The 25971-nt window shown below is 35.0% G+C and overlaps 1 protein-coding gene across 1 annotated transcript; it reads right to left on the bottom strand.

Annotated features, from left to right (window-relative positions):
- Positions 1–315: 315 nt before the first annotated feature.
- pgm2 (phosphoglucomutase 2) lies at positions 316–24162 on the bottom strand. Its single transcript, NM_212886.1, is given in 13 exon segments — positions 316–1886; positions 5682–5815; positions 5897–6086; positions 6192–6321; positions 8766–8859; positions 9535–9718; positions 9793–9890; positions 10398–10587; positions 12540–12733; positions 12840–12923; positions 17315–17506; positions 19305–19472; positions 23961–24162. Coding segments are annotated over 13 exon segments (1836 nt in total). The 5' UTR covers positions 24036–24162; the 3' UTR covers positions 316–1783.
- Positions 24163–25971: the final 1809 nt, after the last annotated feature.

Here is a 25971-nt window from a genome sequence, read left to right on the forward strand (position 1 = left end):
TGACTGATGAAATTAGGAGTTCAGATGCAAAAACCTCCATGTGCCATCTAAATGTTTCTTCTGAACTAAGCACTTTTTTGAGCATCCTATGTGTAGGTTCAGCAATTTCACTTTTTAGGCAAAAGAATAGGTTCATTTTATTGCTTTTAAAGTGAAATAACTGAACATAAACACAGCAGGCAGAAAAAAGGCTTATTTTAGATCAAAACTCAATTGCATCTGAAGTCTTCAAATATGTAAAAGATCCACAAAACCCTTTACTGGCTTTGAACAGATAAGACACCCAATCCCTCTTTTGCACAGACGAGCACTCTGTGGTGACCACTTGCAGTTTATTCATTTAAAACAGGGGGTTAAACAACTTTGTGATTAAAATGTTAAACTAAATAGCACCCGAAACATATTAAATCTGTTTACATGAAAAAGATGGTGGACTGACTGGTCAGCTTTACATAAAATAACATGAATTCATAACTAGTGAACAATAGGCTCTATGCACAGCTAGAGTTTTAAAGCCAATGATAAACTTCCGGTGAAAGCTTAATGTGACTATTTTCAATTTCACAAGATTGTTTTTACAGCATCGATGTTGTAATGTAATTACATTACATTCAGTTAAATAAACTTCGCTTTCATTTAGTTGTTGAAGCGTAAAAGGAGATAAAAGACAGCTAGAGCTGTCTGTGGCAACAAGCTAGCGCAGAAATTCCATTGAAAATACTTGTTATATTTTAAAAACATGGTGGGGAAATATATATTAATGCAGTGCTACTTGTCCGATCTGAGACTCACTTCATATCGTATATCTAACAGGCAGTGAATATCGCTGATTTTTAAAGAAATCAGATCTTAAACGTTATGGAAAGACAGTTCACCGGAAGCCCTTGGGCTGCCTGGTTGAAAATTAAAAGTCTGTGTGCATATAGCCCATTGTGCTGGTAATACAGCATTAATCTCAATGCAATGGCTATTTGATGTTTCAAAACAAGTTACTTAATTGCCAGAAATCTACTTGGTCAAGCACTTATGCTTTTAAGAAAACAACTCATGTGCTGGAATGGGGAGGAGAGAATAAAACATTACAAACTTGTTCCCAATCTCAAAATGTTGACAAACATTTACAAACACCTCACATTTCATAAATTACACAACTAAAGGTCACTAAATACAGATGGTGGAATGAGGAAGCAATGGAATCATATAAACTTGGCAAGCTTAAAATCGGTATCAGTCTTTTTGTCCCAGGTAAAGGTCTCTCTCATTCCTTTTAAATGATTTTTGGTTTAATTCTAGACTTGAACATAGCTAATCTATAGCTGGCATTCTGATTTGTGAGGTTATTTGGTCTTAATCGAACAGTAACTAGACACTGTCTTGTACTCCTGCAATATGAAAATATTTGTGTCAATCACCTAAAATATCTGCTAAGGTAAATAACCTTTAAATTAATTCAAACTCTGTTAATTAGTACATTCATAGTTCACTACTAAACGTCAAAAAAGGCAAATAAAAATAATTGCTCGTATATATATATATATATAACATAATATCATAGATTATAAAACTGAGAAGTGGTGAAATGAACCAGTAAATGAAAAAGGCAACGGTTATGTTCATGTGGCACCAGATTTGATCTGCGTTTCCTGCATTAAAAGCAGATAAAAGTGCATAGGAAACCTGCATAGATTAAGACCCATGTGATAAAACTGGTTATGTGTGGTTGTTTAAGACTAAGAGCAGAATTAGTTAAGAACATCCCGGTAGTGGCGTATTGTGGTATCTCTCACTCTGGTCGGGGAGTCAGGCCGTTTTTCTCAGGTTGGTAGAAGTGCTCCACGATGGCATCAACCAGGTTATCCAACTCCTTTGTCAACTGGTTGAGATCACTAGAGATAAAGACAGAAAGCATGATTATACTAATCAAATTCTACTTGTGAGCTATTTCAATTATTTAACAAATGCCAAGAGTAGGATTATCTCTTTACGGTAATGATGAATACACTACCAAAGTGTTCCTACGAGTGTAAGTGTATATTGTGTATAATGTATGCAAATGTTCTGTAAACACAGAATACCTTAAATGTAAAATAACATTGAGAATTTCTATAGGGTTACTACTGACCATTGTTTATCACACAATGAAGGCTTGTGTTGCATATTAAGGCAAGTGACCGGCTATGGATATTTTTCTGTCCTTTATGAGGAAACAAAAATAATAATAATAATAATAATATTAATAATAATAATATTAATAATAATAATAATAATAATAATAATAATATTAATAATAATAATAATAATAATATTAATAATAATAATAATAATAAGATTAATAATAATAATAATAATAATAATAATAATAATAATAATAATAAGATTAATAATAATAATAATAATAATAATAATAAGATTATTATTAAAAATAATAATCATTTTATTGATTTTTATAATTAATATCAATATTAAACTAAGGCAATTGCTTTACATATTATCATTATTAATTCGTTCATTCGTTTTCTTTTCGACTTAGTCCCTTTATTAATCCGCGGTCGCCACAGCGGAATGAACCGCCTACTTATCCAGCATATTTTTTATGCAACGGATGCCCTTCCAGCTGCAACCCATCACTGGCAAACATCCATACACACTCATTCACACTCATATACTACAGACAATTTAGCCTACCCAATTCACCAAAGACATGCGGTACAGGTGAATTGGGTAGGCTAAATTGTCCGTAAAATATAAGTGTGTATGGAAGTTTCCAAGAGATGGGTTACAGCTGGAAGGGCATCTGCTGCATAGAAAATATGCTGGATAAGTTGGCGGATCATTTCGCTGTGGTGACCCCAGATTAATAAAAGGACTAAGCTGAAAAGAAAAGAAATTAATGAATGAATGATATCTATTGTGACTAAAGTAATACATTTGTAATATTACCATAATATCGTCATATTGAATACTAATAATCATGGTATCATATAGAAAAAATCTGGTTAATGCATTAACAATAAAATTTCTACATTACTAGTGATAAGAACTAATATAAGAATATAACTAATACATTCATTCATTAATTTTCTTTTCGGCTTAGTCCCTTTAATAATCTGGGATCACCACAGCAGAATGAACCACCAACTTATCCAGTATATGTTTTACGCAGCGGATGTCCTTTTAGCCGCAACCCATGGGAAACATCCATACACACTCATTCACACTCATACACTATGGACATTTTACCCTACCCAATTCACCTGTACTGCATGTCTTTGGACTGTGGACAGTGGGAGAAACCGGAGCACCCAGAGGAAACCCACACAAACGCGGTGAGAACATGCAAACTCCACACAATCACCAACTGACCCACCCGAGACTCGAACCAGTGACCTTATTGCTGTGAGGCGACAGCACTACCTACTGCACCACCGTTTCGCTCCTATAACTAATACAATTTATATGAAATAGATATTTCTATTAAAAAGTTTACATTTAATAATTTTATTAAACATATTTTATGCATAAAAAATAAGAAAAATACTATTACTGAGGTAATACCATAAAAGTGTAGCAAAACAATTCTGTGATTAGAAAAACAGCAAAACTGACTGTGATAAAGGCAATCCTGAGTGTCCAAATAAAAACTGAACTGGTCAAACTAAACTACTCATCTACTGCCTTTTGTCTTTGCATTTATTGTTAATAATAATATTAATAAAAACAAAAATAGTTCTGATGGGTTCACACCAGATGCAAAGCACTGCGTAACCTAGATTACCCTAGATCAACGGTTCTCGAAGTGGGGGTCGCGGGACAATAAAGGGGGGTCGCCTGGTGGTTTCCAAAAATCTATTTATTTTTATTAAACCATAAGAATTACCATATTTTATCCATAACCTTCAGAAGAGAAAAAAACAGTCGTTTATACCATATATAGTAACTAGTAGCCTATAGTTACTACTTCTATTGGATTGCAACCCCTGAGGTAATTGCATTGTATTACAGACAAAGCAATAGCGTCAGATGCAGCAAATTTCATAACACCTGGTTAAACTTTGTGGTCCATTTACAGCTCTTATACATAAAAAAAAATTTAAAGAAGAATAAACTTGGGTCCACTGGTTTGTGTGTGTGCCATTGCATGCAAGGTTTCTGTATTTATAACCACCTCAGAGGATATTGGGGGTCACGAGTCACTGGCATTGTCATTTTGGGGGTCGCGGCCTGAAAAGTTTGGGAACCCCTGCCCTAGATTACTCACAGGATGTTTTTAAACACAAATTATCCAGCCCAATCTCACAACGAAACGCAACATCTTAAACTATTTTCAGAAAAGTTGCTAATTTGTACAAATATATATGATTTCAATCACACAAAATTTTACCATTTTTAAAAAGAAGAGTGTCTAAACCAAACCATGAATGGGATATGGGCAAATTGTACTAAAATGTAAGAATATTATTATACAAATTCATTTGAACTCAACAAATTAGCCACTAGAGATTGCATTAAATTATATACTTTTTTAACTTGCATGGAAGATGCAATTGAGGTGAATTTTACATCATGCGTTATACTGTACGTCATTCATGCCACCTTGTGGAAATTAGCCTCTGCTCCAATAGTATCTGGATGCAGCCTTTATGATGCAAGCTGAGATTGCATTACTCAGCGAAGCAATGTCAGACACAATCAGGGGCGGAGCAAACTGAACTGCCGCTCTAGGCAAAGGACGGTCCCGCCGCCCTCAACCCTAAAATGAAAGGGGAGGGGGGCTGTCGCGGACGCCGCCCTCTCTATTCTGCCGCCTAGATGCGGATATAACTGAGGGCACGGATGGTGAGGGTAGTGTCGCGGATGCCACCCTTTCTATTCTACCACACTAGACGCGTATATAACCGAGGGCGCGGATGGTGATGGTGAGGGTAGTGTCGCAGACGCCGACCTCTCTATTCTGCCGCCCTAGATGCAGATATAACTGAGGGAGCGGGTGGTGAGGGTAGTGTCGTAGATGCCGCCCTCTCTATTCTGCCGCCCTAGATGCAGATATAACTGAGGGAGCGGGTGGTGAGGGTAGTGTCGCGGATGCCGCCCTCTCTATTCTGCCGCCCTAGATGCAGATATAACTGAGGGAGCGGGTGGTGAGGGTAGTGTCGCGGATGCCGCCCTCTCTATTCTACCGCCCTAGATGCGGATATAGCTGAGAGCGGATGGTGAGGGTAGTGTAGCGGATGCCGCCCTCTCTATTCTGCCGCCCTAGACGCAAATATAACTGAGGGAGCGGGTGGTGACGGTAGTGTTGCGGACGTCGCCCTCTCTATTCTACCGAACTAGATGTGGATATATATGAGGGCGCGGGTGGTGAGGGTAGTGTCGCAGACGCCGCCCTCTCTATTCTGCTGCCATAGGCGGCCGCCTAGGTCCATGGACGCGCCGGCACTGGACACAATGCACTCAATGGAGTGAGTGACATCAATGTGACGGGAAGGGTTAGGGGTGGGGTTAGTTTGAATAAAAAGCATTGAATGCAGCTCAGATTGGACTGCCCCAGTTCTGCATCCAAACCCCTCCCTTCTGTTCAAGCATTTGTATTGACTTGCATTATATGTACTAACACAAACACTTAAGTTCACATTTGATGTGAACCCAGCTTAACAGTGTGAACTGATGAAGCCTTTTGAAACCTGTTTCCTGGTGCAGCGCAGAGTTCAGTGTAGTATTTGATCTTAGGCTCCGTTCCACTGGTCCTCATTGTAGCCACACCACCATTAGCAAAACTGAAGGTAATCATCTGACTGCTCTTACTAGTGGGCAGAACCTGCAATTACAGAAACACACATATAAGACACAAATAGGCTTATCTACCAAAAAAATTCTGCAATCATTATGAGCTACACACGGCCTTGTTGTTGGGCTGGTTGCTGTCGTATCCAGTTGTAAGGTCTCTCACTGCACTGATGGCAAAACCTCCACACTCTTTAGGGTACGAGTTGTCCACTCCGTAGTTTCGGAGGCGCTCAAACAACTTTTTAATGGTGTCTTGGTTGTGACAGATGAAGTAGGAGTTCTTGGTAATGTGGTAACCGTACCTGAAAGCACAGATTTATGATTAATATTAAGATTATCCAGTATTCAATATTAAGAATATTAAGAATATTATAAGAGATGTATGTGATGCATTTTTAGTGACATACTCTTCATAAATGGATCTCAGTTGATGGGACAGAGTTATGTTTTTAGATGCCAGGTAAGAGATGAATTCACCAGCGATGGCAGCTGCACTCACACCATCTTTGTCCAAAACTGCAGGAGAACACATGTAACCTACAAAATGAAATAAACACACACATTAAAGGTTTCTTATGCTTGCGCCACTGGACTGTGTATTTATAGAACACATTCATACTGAGGACAGTTTGTTTGGTGTAGTATGAAGTGCAGTACTATTGTGATATTGTGATGCACAAGACTTTACTGAATCACAGTGATACTTCTAATACGTATCATATTATATAGAATCCTAGCTAGGACAGAGAGCCGTGTGTCGTTTATATAGCAGAACATTTCATCCCAGATAACTCACAACACACACTAAAGGAGTACAGCGTTATAATTTGGGAAAAGGTGTCTTACTCATAAGCAAAATTATGATTTTCAGTAAGTCTCTTGTAGAGCTTGTATGGATTCGAATGTACTTGATTCTGATTTCAAAGCTCTTATTTCGATAGTTTTTTCTTGATTTATTTTGATTAATTTGATAATAACTATAAAATACTATTGACTCAAAAATATAATAAATAATATATATAAAAAAATAGATGCTTTGTTTCCAGTGAGGACTTGTTCATGATTTTATCAGCAGCAGGGTGGATTACTGTAATGTCCCCCTCACTGGCCTTCCCAAAAAGACAGTCAAGAGAGTTACAGCTCATACAGAATGCTGCTGCCGGGATTCCGACCAGAAAATTAAAGCACATCACACCTGTCCTCAGGTCTTTACACTGGTTGCCAGTCACATTCAGAATAGATTTGAAGTAATATTACTTGTCTATAAACCACTAAATGGCCCCCTCTGCCGCTGTTCTCTCCATCGCCGCTGCAGCAGTAAATGCGCCTACAACTGTTGACAGCTTAGCGCTTGTTAACCAAAGACTTTGTCAGCTAAAACATCAACACGCAATTCTCATCTTTGCCTTTTCACAATACTAGATGGTACTGTACAGGGGCGTTGCCATACATAAAGCAGTTGTAAGGGTTCTGCCACTCTGGTCTTGTAAATTCTTGTTTTGGTGGCAATTCTTGTTTTGGAGTCCGGACACTAGCTCTGTCCTGTCCTGTTGTGCTCGGCTCGACTCTTCTCAGGTGGAGCACTTGTTTTCTGTCATTGTGTGTGTCTCTGAGTGCTAATTTACTTCTGCTTATAATATCCTCATGTATTCTGTCCTGTGCCAGTTTGTCATCATATGTTGCCTTGTCCTGAGTGTTCCAGCCCTGTTTGTTTCAGTCCTGATCCCTGCCAGCCCTGATTCCTGCCAGCCTGCCCAATCTTGCTTGTTTGTTTGTTTTATTAATGTTTTACCCCTCAGGGTAGGTTATTTTGCTGTTTAATTTATTTTTACTATTAATAAAACCCCATTTGGTTCTGCACCTGAGTCCTCGCTCCTTTCCCCTTCACAAAGCGTGACAGCTGTACTGGGGCACTGATCATTGAAGAAATCTTTTGCACAAATATTAAATTAAATTCCATAGACAATACTAAAGAATACAAAAAAATGTTTTAAAATTATTTGTTGTCTTAGACTTGACACATGGCTGAGAATAAGACTTATTAAGTCTTACCTTCCTCACTCGTCATCCCTCCTTTTGCTTTGTACAAAAAATCAACCAGAAGCCATGTTTAGATCACCATCACATTATTTAAACTTTAGTTTAAGCATCAGTTTGCTTTTAGATTAAAATATTTCTTTCATCAGTGTTGGTCCAGCTGCACATAGAGAATAATGTTTTTTTCTGGGATTACCCCTCTTAATAAATTAATAAAAAAATGAATAAAATAATAAAAACAGCTAATAAATACACTTGAATATAAAGTAATTCATATCTCAACGCATTTACTGGGGCACTGGATCATTTTACTGGGGCACGTGCCCCAGTAAATGGGGTCTAGCAACGCCCCTGGTACTATATGTGTACCTTATGCAAAGGTACTGTATATGATGTGATGTGTTCAATTAATATAATTCTGTTTGTTTGTTTTGGTTTCCTTAGTAATAAACATGCTTTCACACTATACTGTATGTTTTAGAAAAGATCTCTACAATACATGGTGAAAAGTAGCCTAGGCTGCAAATATTAAGCAAATATAAGAATTAAGTTCTTTAGCCATTATAGTGCCCTATTAAATTGCGTTGGGGTAAAAAGAACATTCGATTTCTAAATAACAAAATTCTCTAAATCAAATGGAACTCTAAATCATTAATTAAACACTTTCGTTTGACTGTGATGGCAAGATTGTAATGGCATTCGTTAAAACAACACAGGACAAGACGTGTTTTATAAAAGCTAATCCAATGTCTCTCATTCTGAGCGAATACATGTTTGCATAATGGAAAATGGCTTTATTACTCACTCAGCATGCACGGTGTAACCGTTTTCTAAGTCTGTCTAATTTGTTAACACGGGTGCTTGTTTTAACGTGTTTTAATGTGTCTGAATTTCACAGAAATGCATGTCTAGTGATTTGTAGTGTAGATGTGAGCCATGTTTACCAATAGCTTCTTCAAAGGCAAACAGAACAGTCTTTCCTTGGTCCATCAACTCTCTGGCTCGGTTTCCCATCCATTTAAAGCCTGTAAGAGTCTCCTGCACGAGAGATATGCAGAAGGTCAACACGCAAACAGTCAGTTAAAAATACCAAAGAATTCCCATTCTTTTTCAGAAATCTTTACTATATGATGATTAAACTACTGTAGATTATTATCATTATTTTGTAAAAATTCACACTGTACTTTTTGAGTCACACTATTGGTACAGCAGACCTGTCAAGTTTCTGGCCATTAGCAACAAATAGTTTTCATCCTAGCATTCATTGATGAAATTAACAGCTTTACAAGATGCAAAATCCCAAAAGCCCTGAGAATGTCCAGAATGCCTCAACTTTAAATACCTAAAAACCTGTTTATCATTTCATGCTTTAAATTTAAATTCCCTTTTTGAGTGGAAGCAAAAACAACCTATTTTTGTGTCTGCTGCTTAGGAATCAGGCTAATTTGAAGTGTAAAACCACAGTCTACAAAAGAAAACTACAATCAAGGCATTTGAAAGAGTTCAGTATTAAAGAATTAATAGAGCCCATTTAAATGCCATGCTTAAAACATAAAAATGGCATCATATATTTTATTAGTCTAAATTTAATATTCTCCTGAACAAAGAGGTGCCTTGAGTTTAAAAAACGATGGACACCACTGAGTTAGAGAACCCACACAACTGAAGAATCATTCATTTTATTACTTTTCACAGGCAAACAATGAAACCTACCTCAAAGTGAAAGCCTTCTTTCACTGCGATGGCTCTGAGGATTTTTGAGGAGACTGTGCTGGATAGCATGTAGACGTCCTTAATGGAGCCTTTTCCTTCCACTTTCTGCTGCTTCCAGCATTGGAAAATCCACCAGCCGAGTAAAGCACCTAATTCATTCCCAGAGAAAACTCTCCACTTCCCACTACAGAGAATTACAGCCGTTTATAATCTGACATGCTGAATGAAAAGCAACACAAAATGCTAAACAACACTGACCTCTCCTGTTTCTCTGCAATAGCTAGTCTGTCAGCATCAGGGTCATTCGCCAGAATAACACTTGCTCCTTCTTTATCTGCAAGCGCGAAGGACAGCGTCTACATACACAAACAAATATAGATTCATTTGCCATTACATACACCAGGGTTCACCAATCCTGGTCCTGGAGGGCCGGTGTCCCTGCAGGGTTTAGCTCCAACTTGCCTCAACACACCTGCCTGGATCTTTTAATTATATCTAGTAAGACCTTGATTAGCTTGTTCAGGTGTGTTTGATTAGGGTTGGAGCTAAACTCTGCAGGACACCGGCCCTCCAGGAACAAGTTTGGTGATCACTTACATACACTGTAAAAAGTGAAAATTTAAACCAATTATTTCAGCTTGATACAACAGCATGAATGAAATAGTTTCCACTTAATTTATTGTGGTTTTCAGTAATAAACACGTTGGAAAAACATTATTCTTTTTAAGCGTAAGTTGAAGTAATTTATTTAAGTTGATCCAAAAAGGCATTTTTTCTGTGTAATATAAGACTAAATGTCACTTTTTCAGATCAAAAGGCAATTTGAATAATGCAGACTGTGTGTTTGTGTCAGTGTACTGTACCAGGACTCCCTCTCCCTCCTCAGGGTTTGGGTATTTGACGGTAGGGAACTCCGGATCAGGATCTTTCTGTTCTTCCACGGCATATGGAGGCTGAAGATCAAAGGCCTTAAAAGCAGCCTGGACAAAAATATGTCCCACTCCATGAACTGATGTGTGTACAATCTTCACTGCTGTATTCCTATTCAGCTCCCTGTTAGGACAGAAGTTGTGTTATCATTATTACCGTTTCAAAACGTTTTGAAAATTCTATGGTTCTCCACTGGGGGGAGCTCTGTGTAACATCATAACATCCATACAAATCATGCAGGTCCACTCAGATCTCACCCGGTTTCTGCAGTTGTTATGAACCCTCTGAAGGTCAGCAAACACACAGGAACCTCAGCAAATACTTGCCTCATACACATGAGAGGTAGATTCACATAAAACTTAAAATCTCTACTTTCAAATAAACCTACAACACTTAAAAACAAAACTTCATCTTGGAATTATAAGGTTCTTTCTGCGTTCCGAATGATTTTGAGATATTAACCTTCAAAGTTTTTGTATTCCATAGCAAACAGTATGTGTGTAACATTTAATTTTTAAATAAAAAGTCCTAAAATGTAAACAACTTATAAAAACCATCCCATAATCTCAGGGCCGGCAAGGTACATTTGGGGGCCCTAAGCAGAATGATTTTGGGTCCCTGCCTTGCTCTAAATAGTGATGTATTGCCATTGCAAACCGACACAATGATTTTATTGCTAATTAAATACAATCAATGAAACGTAAAGTAAAGCCTGATTTCTTCCATTTAAAAGCTGTCTGAATAATTTGAACTAGCAGCTTCGTAAAAACAATCTTTAATTAAGAAAGGGACCAGTGATTCATACTTTGGGTCCTTCTGGAGTGTTTAAAACATATTCTATTAATTAAGCAAACAGATTGAAGGTTATATAAAAGTTTTTAGGTTGAGTTTTTTTTAATATATGAATTCCAAAAGCAAAAACCCTGCAATGAAATGACACCGAACAATAATTAGTCAAAAGTGAAAATGCATTACTTATCAAAAAAATGTACTTTCTGAATTCATTAAAACCTCACAAAAAACAACAAAACAACTAACATCATACAATGCAAAGATTGATCCATAAACAATAAAATCATTAAGCAAATAACATAAAGTAAATATCAAAAATATTAAAATAAAAAAACAGAAAAAACAGAAGCAACAAATACTGGGTTAATGTTAATACCCAAACCCAAATTGTATTATTCCAAGCAATCTCTTTCCCTGTTTCTTATATTGAGTTTATGTTAGTGGTGGACCATTATCTGCGATAACGTGCTGTGTTAACGCGAGACTCTCATCGCGCGATAAAAAAAAATCACCGTTAATATATTCTCAAAGTTGGTTTGGAAGCTAGGTCTATTGTACGCAAGCTATGATGACTTACACCTTGATATTTTAGAGAGTATGTATACCTGATCGGTGAGCCGTCTGACAAAAAAGTGCCCTTCTGAATCAAATCAAACTTTAACTGCAGTTCGACAGTTTCCCTTTAACTTATGAACATTTCATTCATGCCTTCGTGACAAACTGGGGTATTAGACGCAGATAAGGAGTAAGGACTGGTGAGAGTGTTATAGAATTTAATAACGCACGCCAACTGGAAAGAAAAAAACTTCCACATTTTACAATGTTGAGGTGTTTACTTCAGTAATGTCACTAATATATATCCATACATAAATCCAATATATTTTCATCACCAATTATCATAGTAGAACAGTTTCTCAAGCTGTCTGTGAAGCATTTTGGAAACAGGAGATGAGCCCTTGTCTGATGCGCCACCTGGCTTGAGAAACCAGTTCCCAAAGACTTATAATTTGAGTAGCAAACATAATCTGAATGTCTTTGAAAGATTTTAAATGAGCCATTTTAATCTAGATTAATTCCGAGATTAATCTAGATAAAAAAATTAGTCTATGCCCACCTCTATATATATATATATATATATATATATATATATATATATATATATATATATATATATATATATATATATATATATATATATATATATTTATATTTATATATATATTTAATTTTTTTTTTTTTTTCCCAAGTGGCTTGTTTAACTTGTTTACATGCAATGAGTGTACCTGTGAAAGCAGTGCTGCTGGATGGTTTGACAGTATTCTCTGTGTATGTCCTGATATGGGTCATTAAGCAGTGAACTCCGAAGACCCTCATCTGTGTCCCAGGATTCAGGCCAGGGCTCAAGGTTTTGTTCTATAGCTGCAGCGATGCCCTTATCATGAGGAGGAATGATCTGAGCTCCGTTTGCCCAGTACACCTTAAACACATAAACACCCGATAAATGTCAAATTTCTCCAATTAAAATGTTAGAAAATCTAGTCTTCCAAATTAAACATCAGATTTAAGTGAGGGTTGGATGCTACCTTGTATCCGTTATCTTGTTTGGGATTATGGGAGGCTGTTACCATGATACCAGCACACAGTCCAAGATGCGACACAGCAAAAGGCTAAAAGAAATAGAGGAAAAGAGAAGACGTGGTCATTTTTTGCATTACAGTTTGATTTTAGGGGTAAGGTTTTGGGGTCTGTATGTTTATGTCTTTGGTAAAAATTACAGTAAAATAGTATTATATATTAAAAATTGTTGCAGTTGAAGCGGTTATCTGTTTTATTAGGTTGTTGAGATTGAAGTAAATGTGATACATAGTATGCATGCTATATAATGCAATATTCAATATGCAATACTGTATTTTCACATATCGGTTAAAAATCATGTAACCAACATACAGTTCAAGTCAAAATTATCAAAATAATTTTTTTTCCTTTTGCTAACATTTCCCAAATGATGTGTAACAGAGCAAGGAATTTTTCCCAGTATTTACTATTATATTTTTCTTATTATTTGCTTTATTTTGTCTGGAATAAAAGCAGTTTTTAATTTTTAAAAAACATTTTAAGGTCAAAATTATTACCCCCCTTTTGCCATATTTTTTGTCAATTGTCTACAGAACAAACCATCATTATGGAATGATTTGCCTAATTACGCAAACCCATCTGTAAAAAGGGAGTCGGGGAACAACAGAGTCAAGGGTCCGCAGTTTATTTACAGCTTGGTCAGGCAAGCAATGGTCAACAGGAACAAAAGGTTTCATGAGAGTACTCCAAAAGCATACTCATGGTCACAGGCAGAGGTCAGTGAAGGCAGCAAACAGAATAAATAAAGAACAAAAATAAGGATCCAGAAGCATGGCAAGACTGGACTAGGAAACGCTTGGTATTGTTACAGGTAAACAAGACTCAACACTGTGTGTGTGAATGTGAGGTGTATTTATAGTCCTGATAATCAGTCTATGATGAGCTTCCAGCTGTGTGTGTGCAATTAGAAAACTGGCACTGGTGTGTGTGTGTGTGTGTGTGTGTGTGTGTGTGTGTGTGTGTGTGTGTGTGTGTGTGTGTGTGTGTGTGTGTGTGTGTGTGTGTGTGTGTGTGTGTGTGTGTGTGTGTGTGTGTGTGTGTGTGTGTGTGTGTGTGTGTGTGTGTGTGTGTGTGTGTGTGTGTGTGATGATGAAATTTGTGGTTCTCCAGTGATCTGCAACTGCTGGATCACAGCTGATCATGACACCAGATAATTAAACTAGTTAAGCTTTTAAATTTCACTTTAAGCTGGACACTAGTACCTTGAAAATATCTAGTAAAATATTATGTTGTCATCATGGCGAAGATAAAGAAAAATCAGTTATTAAAAATTAGAAAACTGTCATCATGTTTAGAAATGTGTTGAAAAAATATTTCTGTAAAAAAAATACAGAGGAGATAATAAATAAATCCAACTTTAACTCTATGTTTCATATTATTTCATGGAAAAGAAAGCTTTACTACAGCTTCAGAAAGTGATCATCCATGTTTTACTGTTGCAATAAATAAATCTGACATTTTAACAGTGTAATCAAACTAAAATAAATCAAACATATAAAACCACCACTTTTCTTTATCGGTAGAGTTTTATCAACATGAAACCACCTAGGGCAATCAGGAATACAAAGTCAATTGAAACATAGTGAAGTTACTTCTTTGCGGTATTATTGCTTTCTTAACGTGGCTTGACTTTGTAACAAATATTTCAACTTCTTGATCATATTTGCTGGAATATGGTTTTAAAAAATTCAACCAAATTGGCAAATTTACCACCCTTTCATTAGGTTAGGGGCTGGTTTTACCCCCTTGACTTCAATTGTGATGACATTTTTTGATTGCAAATCCATGACACCATATTATTATGTCTTCTTGATTGTTGGGGGTTTGCCCTGTTGGGAAGAGGTCAAATTTGTAATTTTTGGTGTTGATCATCAATTGCAGTGCAAAAAAGCTTAGTTTTTGGCTTCTATATGGAGCTATATGGAGTATAGTGTGTGTCTCTGTGTGTGTGACAGTGTAAGAGATACCTTTGCACACTTATATCAGGGTGAGAAAATCAAAATAAGCACCTCAGCTCAACATAGTGACTGTATTTACACTTACACACACTATACAGTAATTAGTTGTTTTACTCCATAGAACTACATATAACCTCCAGAAAGCTTTTTGTATAAACCTACCTAATGGGTTAAAGGTGCCAACTAATGATCAAAAGTAAAAAACTACAAATTTTACCTTTTCCCAAAAAGGAAAACCAGCAACAATCAAGAATTAATTTCTTCAAAATTACGATGTACTATGAATAGTTTTGATTTATTTAATGTTGGCGTTCTGAGAAGAGAATAAGCAATAATGGATCGAGCCATTTTTGAAAGGAGCACTACCTAAAAAAGCATGGTAAAACAAAAAAGTGCTTCAAGCATACGAACAAGATTATGTTGTGGCAGTGCTCTGACTGGGACAAAATTTGTACCCAGACCCGCACTTTGCTGAAAACTGAGAATATGACATTTAGATTCCACAAAAATCCTCAAATAACATATTTGGAAAGATGAATAATACTGCGAGGTTTTCAATTACAAATCATAAGAAACATTTTAAATCATAAGAAGCATTTTATTACATAACTGTGACCAAAACTATTTGGGCCAGAGGACACACACAGTGAGAGAAAGCTGTTTGAGGGCTCAAAGGGAAAGGTTGCGAGAGTGATAAGAGAATGAGCAAAAGCATGTTCGTGGACTCATGGGAACCCAAAAAAAAAAAAAAGTTGATGATTGGTGAAGAATCTTCATGAACCCCTGTAGTCTCGTATGCAACAGTCTCACAATGTGTTTAGTTTCTCTTTGTTTTTTTTGTAGTCTTTGTAAGTTGTATTAAATAATAAAAAAGTGCACACTGCTACTACTTCATGTGTTTGAATGTGTTCCAAGCACAAAGGCGCAAAGTCTAAAGCACATGGCGCAAAAGCATTAAGGACATGTCTGAATCTGCTTTTGCCATTTTAAAGATGGAAAAATGTGCTTTGTGCCCTGGCGTATGGTCTAACAGGCTTATGCTTATTCTCTTAATATATTATGGGTGTGTTTTGAGCATTACCTGCATTAAACCAATTAGAGACTCATCTCCCGTTCTCTTTAAGAGTCAGACGCGTTGCACATTTACTATTTATATGGAGGACATTGTAAGTGGAAAAACTGAATGCTTCACTATAGCGAGAAAGCAATTAAACAGACCATCTGCAGCAAAAGGATAAAGAACGAGCCTCCTCCATTCGGCCTCTTTACTTTCTCTTTACCTTTACTCTTTACTTTACTCCTTTACATTCGTGGTTAAGGAAATGGTGGAAACTCAGTTCACTGAAGACATCCATCAGCCTATGTATTTAATTTAGTTTAAGGGCAAAGATTTGTTTCAAAACTATTTCTAAATTCAGTTCTAATTTTCAGCAAACAAATAAATAAACAAAAATACAGAAGTGTGAAAAAATCTAAACACGTGTCCTATTCTTATGCCCCATATGGTGACGCATACTTCTCCAAAACCCAACAGGTGAACAAATCTAAACTAGTTTTTATTAAAACAAATATAAATATGCATATAATAAATGATAATAATCATAATAATAATAACATTACACAAAGGCATATTGTCATAAATAAACTGAAAAAGCCCGCCAACATTAAGAAGGCATGGAGATAATGGTTTTTATATTTATGTAGAACATTGTCATTTTTGTAACATTTCAATCCTTTATTTATTTTTCATATGTAAAGATATTTGTGTATTGTTGTACATCCTGTGTGTAGTAAGCAATGTTTACACGTTTTGGACCTGCACAGGCGCATAATTAACGCGCTCTGTGCTGGACTTTAGACCAGCTTTTAGTTGGTCAATAATACGGTCTTTTTCAGTTCCTTAGAATAGCAACAGGGCCAACAATGTGCCTTAACACACCTCCTTTTTAGACCAGCACACCCACAAGTCCACAAAGTGGCTCAAATAGATTAGCTATTTAAACAACGTAGTGCAAAACATCAAATTTAGGGTTGCACTGGTCTGAAAATAGCAACAAATAGCACCAAACACGTCTTGCACTTTATTGTGCCGGGTGAATGATAGGGCCCATACTCTTGCTGGAGGTGAGAAAAGAAAAATTAACACCCATTTCCTGTGTGTAATTTACTATTAAATTTTATACATGATTCTCTTCAATAAAGAATCATCCCGATCAATCATACTTAATGAATGGATTCCAAAAAGAGCTACCCAATCTATCTTTTGAATTTGTATTCATGTTGCAATGTATATCGCAGAAAATCTAAATATCGCAATGTCAGATTTTTTCAATATCGTGCAGCTATACTACTATAAACTATACTATAATGTATTATACTTTACCACAGGGTAAAGGCTCTAACATATTAAAAAGAGCACTACATCTGATTTTTTTACTCTGTGAGTATAGGAAGTTCATACATACCACATATGGAGTAGGTGTGATGTCACTGAAGAGGTGGACTGGGACGCCTCGGCTCATCAGAACACAAGCAGCAAGACAGGCGAATCTTTTACTACTGCCGCCGCTGGGAGGGTGAGCACGAGCATCAAACCCGATAACTACACCCCTCTGCTTCAGATCCACAAAACACTCCTCCAGGTATGCGCAAAAACCCTACCAGAAGCAAAAGAGAATCCATAATTTAAATGTTTTGATATAAAACTCATTGGGATAATGTGAAAACTGACATTTATGAAGAATGCCTTTAATTGCAAATTATGCTGATTATTCTTTGCTAAACATTTGCTAGTATCGAAAGTGTTTTTTTTTTCTTCAACATTAAAATTTGACAGTAAACCTGACTTAAATAGATTGAATAAGCAGGGGGAGATTTAACCAATCAGCAAGGTAAGCCTTTACTTGGAGTCCCAGGAAATCTGGGGGTCCCCAATAAATACCTAGAAGTATAAATTGTACCTATAAATTATATATAACATTACTTTCTGTTTCTTCTGTTACTTTCCGCAATCATGGAGCTATTAAGCAGCCAATTCAGGAAAAGATTTAGCTTTAAAAGTGAAATAGATTATTTATTATTTTTAGTTTCATTAAGAGAATCCTTAAGATAAATGAATACCACTTTTTAATATTTGGACTGAACTACTCCTTTCAGTTGCTCTAAAAATATATTTTCTTCTGCTTTTATTAAAAAATCAAGTTCTGACATTATTGAGGTCAAACAAAAAAAGTGAAACTTTAACAATTTGTTCACAAAAAGAGCAGCATCTATTCACAAAATAAATATCCTGACTTTAAAGGGATTTTTCACCCAAAACAAATGAAACTATATATTAAAACATTATAGTCCCCAAAAAATCAAAAATAACCATATGATTTTGTTAGCTCACATTGCTAGTTTTGTGGTGAATGATTCATCTGTGCATGTAATTAAGTAAAAAAAATGTTTGCCCTTCTAATCTTTAATTGAAATCTGAAAATGCACTTCCTTTTTGTTTTCATTTCATTTATCAGATGATGTTTTAAGGTAATGGGTGTGGATAATGCTGCTCCAACTCTCAGTTTTGACAACAAACAGAAATGGTGAGCAGGAGAAGCCTGTTAGGTTGTAATAACTAAAACCCCTTTCCCGATCTTTCTGAAGGAAATACCTACTTTACAATCCCTTCAGCCCACGGTAGAAAGAACAAACCACACCCACTGTTTGCTCATTTAAAATTACGTTTATCTAGCAACTGCGTCACATTACGAAAAGAATAACGATCGCCGCTTGCTGATTGTCTTTGACTTGCATTTTATTTTACTTTTTTATATTTGTTTATCGAGATTTTGGCATTTACAATTTAAAGCATAACATTAACCCTAAAGAAAAAGGAAAAATAAATCAATAAAAAAACATAAAAATATATATCATTTCAGAGTTCCTGAGTTGACAGTGAGAAAACAGAGTGTACCATATTTGTTCAGTCCATATGTTGTCATTTAACATGAGAGGCTTGGCAACATCCAAAAGAGGGAATATACAAAGAGATGCATCCTAACACAAAAAAAATAAATAAATGAACAAAATAAAAAAATAATTAATAATAATAATAATAATAAATAAATAAATAAAAATAAATTATATTAATGATAAAAAAACTGTCATATCCTCTTGAATCACAAAATCACTTATCCAGCCAGCATGCGTTGGGGGGGGGGGGGCCTACTCTGTGACTTGCATTTTATAAATCATCAAAAACCACACTTTCAGCTAAAAATCTTCTTTAATGTTTTACAAAAAAAACCTACATTTTGAATGGCCTGAGAGTGTGTAAATGAACAGCATACTTCCATTTTAGAGTGAGCTGTCCCTTTAATGAGGGCAAATATGTTCGATTTGTACCAACCCTCAGTGCAGTTTTGACTATCTCTGAAAAGTTTGATAAGATATCCCTTGTTTTCAGTACATCACCTGCGTGGTTTGTATGATAGTGAGGTCATTCATGCAGGACACTCCTGGTCCCATGGCAGCTCTCAGTCCTGCGGTTCCAAACTCCATACGAGCCCCGAAACACTTCTGCAGCTCTGACAAGGCTCCATCCTTAACCATTGACCGCACAGCAGCAGCCGTCTTTGGATTCTGCAAACACACATAAAAAGGTTGTTTAATTCAACAAATTATGTGACTCATGAAATTATACACAAAAAGACATGAAAATGGGCGACACAGTAGGTAGTGCTGTTGCCTCACAGCAAGAAGGTCGCGGGTTCGAGCCTCTGCTGAGTCAGTTGCCGTTTCTGTGTGGAGTTTGTGTGTTCTCCCTGCGTTAGTGTGGGTTTTCTCCGGGTGCTCCGGTTTCTCCCACAAGTCTAATGCGGTAGACATGCGGTACAGGAGAATTGGGTAGGCTAACTTGTGCGTAGTGTATGAGTGTGAATGAAAGTGTATGGATCTGCTGCGATATGCTGGATAAGTTGGCAGTTCATTCCGCTGTGGCGACCCCAAATTAATAAAGGGACTAAGCCCAAAAGAAAATGAATGAATGAATTAATTAATTAATGGATGAATGAAGACATGAAAATGTATGTATTGATGACATGTTATTGGCAATACAGTGTAAACTGGGTAAGAAACTTGTCTTTATGTGTTTACAGGCATGTAGCCAGGAGGGTTTCAGGTGGTTAGAAAGAATTTGTTCCCTATATGAACTCATTTGTCCCATTTTTGACAGTACTCCATCATATATTGTGGAAATAACTGGTAGAAGAAGGCTTTAGTACTAATTTAATTTGAAATTATTCAAATTTACAAATTGTGACTGAGGAATTAAGCTGGTCAGTTTATTTTTTACTTACAGGCTTTTACTTACAGGCTTTACTTACATGTTTTTTAAGTTGGTTTTTAATAAGTTATTAATAGTTAATAACATATTGAATATATTTAACGTATTGAATAACATATTAATTGTTTTTGTTAATGATGCATGATGACAATTTTGTATTTTTTAAAAATAAGTATTTTTTTAATTTCTTTGTTCAAAATGTTTAATTTAAAGTTCTAAGCTCATAACATTATTTATAAAACCGTAATAAATTACAGTTTTAATGCATATTTCGAAATAAACACTTTGTGGTAAAATACTATGGTAAGCATTTTAACAAAATTGTAGCAAATATTTTTGTTGCATCAAAATATGAATATGATCACTCTCTGACAAGCTAATGCAGTAAATATTAGAGCTTAAAATGTCACAGTATTTGAACCTCATAATTTAATAGAAATTTGGGAGAATAACTGCAAAAAGATCCACTTTTTGAGAAATAAGAACCACCATTTTTAATAGGCTGGCTGCGGGTCTGCTTTAGGCACATTGATTTTAATTAGTGTGTGCTTGTGTGTGTGTGTGTGTGTGTGTACTTGTTTATGTGGTTTACAAGGACATAATTGTATAATGACATTGGTATGACCTAGTTGTAGTGCATTAATGTGATTTATGAGGACATGCTCTGTTGTGTCCTTGAAAATTCTAAATGCTTAAAAACCTTCAAAATAAAAAAAAAGGTTTCCTGTGAGAGTTGGGTTTGAGAGTATTGGTAGGCTAGGGCTATATAATGAGCATTTTTTATAGTATAAAATACATTATGCTTATGGAGATCTAGTCAGCGTGCTCTGCTCATGATGTTTGTAAAACCTTCATACAGTACAAGAATGTGTGTGTGTGTGTGTGTGTGTGTGTGTGTGTGTGTGTGTGTGTGTGTGTGTGTGTGTGTGTGTGTGTGTGTGTGTGTGTGTGTGTGTGTGTGTGTGTGTGTGTGTGTGTGTGTGTGAGGTTGATGATGGAATTTGTTGTTCTCCAGTGATCTGCAACTGCTGGATCACAGCTAATCATGACACCACCTTGTTAACATAATTAACGTAGTTAAGCTTTTAAATTTCACTTTAAACTGGACACTAGTACCTTGAAAAATATCTAGTAAAATATAATGTTGTCATCATGGCAAAGATTAAAGAAGTCAATTATTAGAAAGTAGAAAACTATTAGGTTTAGAAATGTGTTGAAAAAATATTTCTTTAAAAAAATATACAGAGGAGATAATAATTTGATATTTATTGAAATTTAATAATAGTGTGTTTTGCATTACTTATGTTGTGGGGAGCGAATTTAAAAGTATAGAAATCCACAAGTATAGTAACACTAATCATTTTTGACCTTCTGGGGACATTTTTTTCATTCCCATGAGGAAAACATCTTATAATACTCATAATAACTCTTTATTCACACGGAATAAAGTATTTTGAAAATGTAAAATTACTGATTTTTCTGTAAGGGTTGGTTTTAGGGGTATGAGGATAGAATATACAATTTGTACAATATGAAATTCATTACATCTATGGGAAGACTCCAAAAAGATAGCTGTGCATGTGTGTGTGTGTGTGTATTCACCATGTGAGGGACAATATGCCTTCACTTTCCTGATAAGTGAGAACATGTGAGGATTCAAATTCAAGAACTCTGAGTCTAATCCATAACTAACTGCAGAGACTTTTGTTTTGACTCGTGTAGCACACAAATCAATGTGAGAATTTTGGTGACAACACAGCCACTATATACAAAAATAAATCATACCGTTATACTTGCACAGTTTTACCTAATCAGCAACTATCCACTTCTGGATAAACTCATTAAATAAGTATCTTGTGACCCAGTTAAGCACATGACTTTAATTACTGTAATTAAACTAAACTAATATGCATTGTAAGTACATTTCTGAAACCATCCATTGACACATTAGATGTGTGTTATTCTCAATCAACACATTATACAAGAAATATATATTCTAATAGTTAGTTAATGGAGGCGAGGCTGTAACGCAGTAGTTAATGCTGTTGCCTCACAGCAAGAAGGTCACGGGTTAGAGCCTCGGCTGGGTCAGTTGGCGTTTCTATGTGGAGTTTGCATGTTCTCCCTGCGTTCGCAAAGACATGCGGTACAGGTGAATTGGGTGAGCTAAACTGTCCGTAATGTATGAGTGTGAATGAGTGTGGATGTTTCCCAAAGATGGGTTGCTGCTGGAAGGGCATCCGCTGCATAAAAAACATGCTGCATAAGTTGGCGGTTCATTCCACTGTGGCGACCCCGGATTAATAAAGGGACTAAGCCGACAAGAAATGAATAGTTAGTTAATGGACATCATCATCAGTGTATTAAATGATACAGTATGCTGACCTTTTTTTGTCTAGGAAAGACTAGAAAGAGTTTGTTTATCCGTTCTTTGTTATTGGAACATAGTGCTTGTTCTTTTCATGCAGGTCATGTGACCGTAGCAAATGCATAAGCCACATTTACCCGATAGTAGTACTAAAACATTCTGGATGAGAAATGACAAATTAGATCTTTATTATCTCTAATGCTGATCTCGAAATGAATTGAGGGCTTGTTCTTAAAACAAGTATTACAATTTTGGAAAAACAGCTAGGTTTGCAATCACAGGTCAGTGATTTTAATATGGCTAAATCTAAAAATGTTCACTGAAAAACCAAATCAGCAAAATAGATTGATTTCAGGATATCAAAATTCAGGTTTGCTTCCTTTGAAATAAAAACAGTTGTAAACATATTTCAGAATAATTTCTTTTAAATACAAGTTAGGAAATATTTATTTCAAAATGATAGATAGATAGATAGATAGATAGATAGATAGATAGATAGATAGATAGATAGATAGATAGATAGATAGATAGATAGATAGATAGATAGATAGATAGATAGATAGATAGATAGATAGATAGATAGATAGATAGATAGATAGATAGATAGATAGATAGATAGATAGATAGATAGATAGATAGATAGATAGATAGATAGATAGATAGATAGATAGATAGATAGATAGATAGATAGATAGATAGATAGATAGATAGATAGATAGATAGATAGATAGATAGATAGATAGATAGATAGATAGATAGATAGATAGATAGATAGATAGATAGATAGATAGATAGATAGATAGATAGATAGATAGATAGATAGATAGATAGATAGATAGATAGATAGATAGATAGATAGATAGATAGATAGATAGATAGATAGATAGATAGATAGATAGATAGATAGATAGATAGATAGATAGATAGATAGATAGATAGATAGATAGATAGATAGATAGATAGATAGATAGATAGATAGATAGATAGATAGATAGATAGATAGATAGATAGATAGATAGAATTTTGGAAAATTATCCTGGACAAAGTTGAGCAAGATCTGAGAAAATAAATGTTTTCATATAGAAACTATAGCCTTTTGGCATATCATTAAGTAGACTGTAAGTTCAGATTGCATAATGTTGAGTAATCTACGAGTAAGAACACTTCCTGTAAACTTAAAGCATCAAGAATATGATTCTACTAACGTTACTCTTTACTGTTTTAGTTGATAATCACAATATAAAGACAGTATGTATGCTCCAGTGGTTCCATAACTGAGCTGTCAGCTAATTAGTCACTTATAAAGAACATTTAAACCTAGTTTTTAGTACCACACTCTTGACTTAGGTTTCAGCACCACACGTTAGTATAGATTTCGCATATTTAAAGCTTGACGGCAGTGTGTGTTTGCTTTTACCTTGTCATACTGAAGCCACTGCGTGACAGCTTGATCCAGACGACTGTCCCCTGTGCTCCCCTGGCCATTCTCCATGTTGATGTACTTCAAATGTAAACTGTAATTTAAACGATAAACGAATACGAGATAAGCTTATGAAGTGTCCCTCTGGCCACTCTTTTTCAATTTATCATAAGCTTTGTCTTTCACTTTTGCTGTTAAGAATATAAATGATAATATATCCGTATCGCACTGTGAATGAAAGAGACTGGGCGGAGCTTTGGTCAAGGGGTGGAGCACGTGATTGGCTCATGCCATTGCACTGTAGCTCATTGGTGGAGCAGTCTTGACTGTCTAGAGTTGCCAAGTCCGCATATAACACGCGTTTTTGGGATTCTTTTTGCAGTGCGTGAGTGCGTTGGACCTGTGATTATTATGTTTTCAAAGAAACGGTTATTCAGAAGTAATGGATAACTTTTTAATAATTGTGAATTTCTTATTTATTACAAGATATACCCCAAAAATGCTAAAGAATTTGCAATAGTATTTGAGGCAATTCCTAGTGGACGTGTTCAGCTGTTATCTGAATCTTTTACCAATGAATCTTTTACCAATCTTTTACATGCTATTCTGTTAAGTATCAATGATGTGAAATTTATAGACAATAAATGTATCATTTTTTACATTAAAAGTTATGCAGAACCACATGGTTGCTTAAATGCAAACCTTTTTGGAATTCCTTTTTTTTTTGAGAAGTTATTATTAAATTTATTTTTTCACCAATAAAGTTAAAAAGTAACAAATAAACTAATTTATTTAAATTATTTAGTGAAACAAGTTGTAAAAAATGTTAAGAGACATGGAGTATGCATGCAATTAAATGTATTAGAGGAGGAATTGTTTTTTGAATGAACATATACCCAAATGTTTGGGTTTAAAGTTAAATTTCTTACATTATGTTTAAACTTTAAAAATAATAATTCTGTTTTCTTGTAAACATATTTCTTTGACACAATAATAATAATAATAATAATAATAATAATAATAATAATAATAAAACTTGAAGAAAAATGTGTTTATTAATTTTATGATTCTATATGGGAAGTACCATGTACACAAACAAAAATAGTCCAATGATAAACCTAATATTTATTTGTTTAAAATTGATCTTAAGCGATATATTGAAACTCCAAATGACATTAAAAATGAACAGCTATAAGGATGTGTGCAAGTATTTTCTTAAGCAAATTTCTTGTAAATTATATATCCCCTGTCATCTTATTTATTTATTTTTTTGTTTTTATCCTCTATTGATTTGTTCTTTTGATTTGAAAAAAACTGTATGCACTGTATTCCTCATTTTTTTGTATGCTATTGTTTTTGTTATGCAATAAAATTTGAAAAGTGCTTTATGTTTTTTTAACCTCTATTTAATATTTCTACATTTTAAATGAATAATTTGTCCTGTCGTTTTAAATAAAGCATGAAATAGCTTTAAATATATGATTTATAAGTCTATGTAAATAAATTATTAATTGATTGAAATTTGCATAAATAGTGCTATATATTGATATCAGGATTTGACCGAACTTATATTGTGATGTAAGCGTTCCTCAGCATTTAGTTAAAAAAGTTAAACAAATTATATATATATATATATATATATATATATATATATATATATATACATACACATATATACACACACATATATATATATATATATATATATATATATATATATATATATATATATATATATATATATATATATATATATATATATAACAAATACATTTATTTAAAAAATTAAAGTACAAAAGGTGCATTTTTTGGCCATATGGCTGTAATTGCTTTGTGTGTGTGTGTGTGTGTGTGTGTGTGTGTGTGTGTGTGTGTGTGTGTGTGTGTGTGTGTGTGTGTGTGTGTGTGTGTGTGTGTGTGTGTGTTGTAAATAAGCATGGAATTCAAAGACTGTGTGAGAAACTCAAAGAATGGCATGGATACACAGACTTGTGGTCTATATTGGATG

The sequence above is a fragment of the Danio rerio genome, chromosome 1 (genome assembly GCF_052040795.2).
Source record: "Danio rerio strain M-AB ecotype USA chromosome 1, GRCz13ab, whole genome shotgun sequence".
Taxonomy (NCBI): Eukaryota; Metazoa; Chordata; class Actinopteri; order Cypriniformes; family Danionidae; genus Danio; species Danio rerio.